At 42.3% G+C, this 4896-nt stretch overlaps 1 protein-coding gene across 3 annotated transcripts; it reads left to right on the forward strand.

Moving 5' to 3' along the window:
- The first annotated feature begins 157 nt into the window (after positions 1–157).
- On the forward strand, positions 158–4256 carry CEP19 (centrosomal protein 19). Of its 3 annotated transcripts, XM_009284983.2 has the most exons (4): positions 158–428; positions 540–692; positions 2758–2952; positions 3256–4256. In XM_009284983.2, the coding sequence occupies exons 3-4, from the start codon at positions 2763–2765 to the stop codon at positions 3615–3617; spliced, it is 552 nt and encodes a 183-aa protein (XP_009283258.1). In that variant the 5' UTR covers positions 158–428; positions 540–692; positions 2758–2762; the 3' UTR covers positions 3618–4256. The 3 variants fall into 3 exon arrangements, with proteins under 3 accessions (XP_009283258.1, XP_009283257.1, XP_019329127.1); XM_009284982.2 differs by having other exon boundaries at positions 158–692; XM_019473582.1 differs by lacking the exons at positions 158–428; positions 540–692 and having other exon boundaries at positions 2757–2952.
- Positions 4257–4896: the final 640 nt, after the last annotated feature.

A 4896-nucleotide genomic window follows, 5' to 3' on the forward strand; every position in this document is an offset into this window, starting at 1 on the left:
GGGGGCCGGCGGGGGGGGGGCCGGGGGGCGCGGCGTTAGCCACGGCAAACAGACAGGTGGATGCCCTGGTGGAGCGGGACCGGCCCGGGCCGCCGCCTCTCGTCCCCGGCGCCGGGAGGAGGCCGCCGCCGCCAAGCAAACGCTTTCGTGCCCGGTCTCGCCGCCGCCTGAGGTGAGAGGAAGGGGCGAGAGGCGGGAAGGACGAACCCGATCCTGCCCTGCTTCCCTTCTGCCTCAGCGTTTAGGCTTCGACCGCGCACGACCCCGAGGGTTTGCTCGTCTGGCGGAAACAAGCAGTAGAAAAGCGGCTTTTTAAAGGCAAAAGTAGTTCTGCTGCAGCACAGAAGTTGGCTGGGGAAAAAAAAAAAATAAACACCTGTCCGTGTTTCAGAGCTACTGAAACCAGCGTTCCGTGCCTGGCAGCGAAGGTCTCTGCTTGCGTTACCTGATGATACGAAACCCCTTTCCCTTCTTTTACGTGGATCCGAATGGCTTCTTATGTCTGTATTTCTCGTCTAAGGATTTCTTTGCTATTTCAGAGATGGCGGCCCACTCTCGCGATTGTCAGTGACCCTTCAAAAAGCCATTTCAGTTCAGTTTGAAGCATCATTTCTCATTTTAAGATAGTGAAAGTGGCTCTTAAGAGACTTCTGCTTTCCTCCCCGACTCATAGAACTATTTAAAAGCAAAAGGTATAGCAGCTCTAGTTAATTTTCAGTATTGAGAACATTACTGCAACTTTGAACTCTTTCCTACATGGTTTTTAACAAAGAAGGAAGACTTTTCAACTCAGCTTCACAGTAGCTTTCAAGATTAACGCAGTTTTTCTTGGTTGGAGACATACGTTAACATTTTGGGTATAATTTCTTACCTTGCCTTACTGCAGTCTCTAGGGTAGTCAGAGGAGGAAACAACCTTCATGTTTGGCATATTTTCACTTATTTAAAACCAAAAGTAAGGTGATGCATGCACTCAGTGTACACTAAGCTGGGAAAGAGGATCTGCAGCGGATTTGGATCTGTAAGTTTCCTCTAATATTTCAGCTGACTCGAAAAGGGGAGGGAGCCCAAGGGCAGGGCTGATGCTGAGGAGTTCTCGAGCATTTTGGGTACGGACAAATGCGGTAAGGCAGAAAAAGAGAAGTTGTCGCTGTCAGTCAGACTGACATTCCCCCTCTCCTGTTGCAAGACAAAATGCTTCAGAGAAGAGTAAAAAGGATAATTATGGATTAACTTCCTAACCTCATTCAAGTATCAGTGCATTGGTCAACTACTACATGAGAGTTTAGTAGTCCTTACTTTAAAATTAAATTCTCGTGCGGATGGTATGTTCATGCTATCTGTATAAATGCAGCCATATGTTTAGTGGATCAAGTCAGCCCTTCCTCCCCACACACCCTCTTTCTCCACCTTTTAAGTATGACAAAAGTTCCCGGTTCCTCCGCGCACACACGCAGCAGCTCAGCATTTTCAAATCTTAAGACATTCTTGACCTTCATGAACGTTTTATAGCTTAAGCTCTACCAGTAGTAATGTGCTGTGTAAAAAGCATTTCCATTTGTCACTTGTAAATTCTCAGCTTTTCAGTTTCATTGATGTTGTATTTTAGTTTGAGAAGGAGTAAACAGTTGAATGTCATCTCCGGTCTTTAAAATTAGTTCATATTTTCATTGTCTCCTAATAAGGGGTTTAATTACTTTTGTCCTTCATTTCTGAATCTCTTCTCTCTCCTTATCCCATCTGTCATCGGTTACAGATATGTTGCTATATTGAGGTGACTCTGAAACTGTAAGAAAGCTTTACAAAAACTGACTGGGTACCCCTCCTCTTAAAATGTAAAAGAAAAAAAAAGAAAGGGAATTCCAGTGTTACATACGTCAACATTATGGATGCAAGATTCTCCCTTACTATATGAAATAAGGAATACGATATCCCCAGGCTTGTGACAGAAACAGAGACAAAGGAAATTTGAATCAATCAATTTGTATCTTTTCAAAGCAAATATGTATAATAGACAAATGTGTATAATAGAATTCTGTCTTTTCTTTATTGCATCTCTTGCAACATTCATATTTAATTTTGTAGGAACTCTTTCAGGGGGGTACCAAGACGTTTCAAATTTTTGTTTTAGGTGCGTTTTTCTGAAAATTTTTTTGAAATGTGCTCAAATAAGCTTACAGCAGAAATTTATTGTTATGTCTTTACTGAAAAATCAAATTCTCCCTGAAGTCACACCTGGAGCTTTCATATGAACTATTAGGCAATACAAAGTTAAAAGCATGGTGGTTAGAGCAGGAAAGGGCTTGGTAGGTAAGCAATTCCTAGCTCTCCAGAGCAATGGATATTGCAGTAGATGGTGTTTGTGAAGAAACTGTAATACATTGATTTACTATTTAATGACACTTTTCACTATAAAAAAATGAATAAATATAAAAAACATCTTTTAGGTATCATTTGACTGTGCAGCACTTTACTTAGCTGGTAAACCAAAATGTTAACTTGTGTGTGATACGTAATTCCAGTTCAAAGCCCAAGTGGTGACACAGGTGTAAACCAGGAGTTGGGAGTCACTCTGCTTCCTGGCACCCGGCTCACAGAGCATGCAGGGACATGTTCAACTTCCACTGAAATCAGAGAGACTTAGGCCATGGCTGCATGTTTTTGCTGAACTTGGGTCACTCTAACCCTGATAAAAAGAACAGCAACGAGAGACACTCACACTTTCTTTCCCTTTTTTCTTTTCCTGTTTTTCATTGAGCTTTGATGTTGCTGAGGACAGCTCTGATAAAGCTGACCACGCTTGAGCCAGCAGCAAGAACTGTAATGACTTACATTGCAAAGAAGTGCGGTATCTGCTTTCAGCCTCCATCCATTATCCTGATCTACAGAGAAGACAACAAGGATAAGACTCGCCAGCGCGTCATGCCCGTCAGAAATTTCTCCAAGTTCTCAGGTGCAGTGCATTTACTTGTAGCATTCCCCAAGTCCTTTCCAGACACAGTGAGAGGAACAGATAGTTGGTAACAGCATTTTTAGTAACCACTGGGTAGCTTCTCACCACCATGCAGGGAGTGCAAAGAGGGGTTGTTTTGGGGTAATGCTGCCTCCCCTGAGGAGCTCAGGGCTACATCTTAACCTGAGTAGTGGCCCTGCTAAGTCTGGAGGTCTTCGCTTGTGAGGGTTTGGGAGAAGAGGATCTGTTTATGGGAGGAGATTTGCTTGCAGCTGTAGGTCCTCACGGTGGCTTTCTCTTTAGACTGCAGCTTGGCTGCTGAGCAGCTGAAGAATAACCCTCGGCACAAGGCTTACCTAGAAGGAGTCTCACTGCGTCAGCTAAAGAAGCTGTACAGTTTGCTGAAAGGTCATCTGGGAGGAGAGAGCCTGGCTGAGAGCTTGGAAAAGTTTCGGCAGCAAGAGGCCATTGACCCAGAAGAGGATATGAACAGACTAGATGACAAGGAGCTAGCCAAAAGGAAGAGCATCATGGATGAGCTCTTCGAAAAGAACAGGAAGAAGAAGGACGACCCAGATTTCATTTACGACATTGAGGTTGAGTTTCCACAGGATGAGCAGCTGGAGTCCTGTGGCTGGGACATGGAGTCAGGTGAAGAAATCTGATTCCGGACAAAGATGTCTTGGATGGGCAGTTCAGAGACAAATCTCACAGTCCTAACAGAGAGAATGATGTCAGCGTACGTATTCTGCTGCATCGTTTTCAGTTCATGCCATTGATGCACATTACAGTAGGTCTTGGGTTCTCCATAGCCAAGATGCTACAGGTTTAAGTGAACTTTAATAAGCCAGACTCGATGAAATGGAAATTGAGAAGCCGAACTTATTGGGTGTTTTTAGTCTTTTCCTAGTCTTTTTCCTATTTAATAATTTTAAATTATTTAATCTTTTGTTTATTTACATTTCAGTCAGCTTTGGCTGAAAACCTCACCAGCTTGCCTTGCTGCGATTTCTATTCAGCTTTGTCTGAAAATGAAGTGTTAAATACTTATGTCTTGAAAGCAATCCTAAAGCTTTATTGTATGCATATGCTATTTATTATTACTTGTTGGAATGTTAAATATATATTTGTCTTTCTGGATAAATCAACATTGCATTGAGAGTATTACTCTCACATTTCCTGAGTGATGCTTAAATCTCCAGCTTCAGCTTACATAAATATAAATCCTTATGTTTAAGAAACGGAATATCTAGAAAGTAAGTTAGTCTTGAAAGTACTTTTGAAAATACAGTGATTTCAAGCTGATTAAGTGAGGTGTTTTGCTTCCTTGTACTACTAAATGATGCTCAGTTCTGGGAAAATGTGCTTAAACTATCCAAAAAAAAAGTAGTGTGGTAGAAACTCACAAAGGCTGGGGGTGGTTTTAAGAGTAAAACAAAACCTTTACCCCTGCTGCCTCATCAGACTACAGTTCCCAGCTCACTCTAAATAGTGCTATGGGAGAACCTGTTATGACAAGTAAAGCTACAGCAAAAAGTCCTCCATGTAGTGTTTTGACGGCCACTGAGAAATTCATCTCTGCAAACGAGTATTTTACTTATCCCACTGAAGTTTTTAATCCCACTGTCTACCTCAGCTGGTTTGTACTAGCCAAATCCTGCTCTCTTGTAAGAATTGGAAGACTAAGTTTAGGATTCTTTAGAAAATTATGCGACTCCAGAAGCTTCCCAGGTTTTGGCTTTCTGAGTCTGGGTGACTTGTGAATGGGATGGGCCTTCATCCCGAGTTGAGTGGCCTCAACAAATTCATGCCTGAGGTAAGTAAGAGGAGTTGTAAAGTGCCTCCAAGACCAATTTATTTCCTGTCTTCCTTCTTGCAATCACAAATGAATTAAAACCCATCAATTTTATCAATAAGACATCATATATCATAGTGCAGAAGCTG

This window comes from Aptenodytes forsteri, unplaced genomic scaffold (genome assembly GCF_000699145.1).
Source record: "Aptenodytes forsteri isolate BGI_AS27 unplaced genomic scaffold, ASM69914v1 Scaffold679, whole genome shotgun sequence".
Lineage (NCBI taxonomy): Eukaryota > Metazoa > Chordata > Aves > Sphenisciformes > Spheniscidae > Aptenodytes > Aptenodytes forsteri.

What these genes read in the sequence shown, in the direction of transcription:
- CEP19 (XM_009284982.2), top strand. Translation starts at nt 2,763, where the DNA reads ATGTTGCTGAGGACAGCTCTGATAAAGCTGACCACGCTTGAGCCAGCA. An exon ending in AAATTTCTCCAAGTTCTCAG is followed by an intron (nt 2,953 to 3,255) that starts GTGCAGTGCATT and finishes CTTTCTCTTTAG; the next exon opens with ACTGCAGCTTGGCTGCTGAG.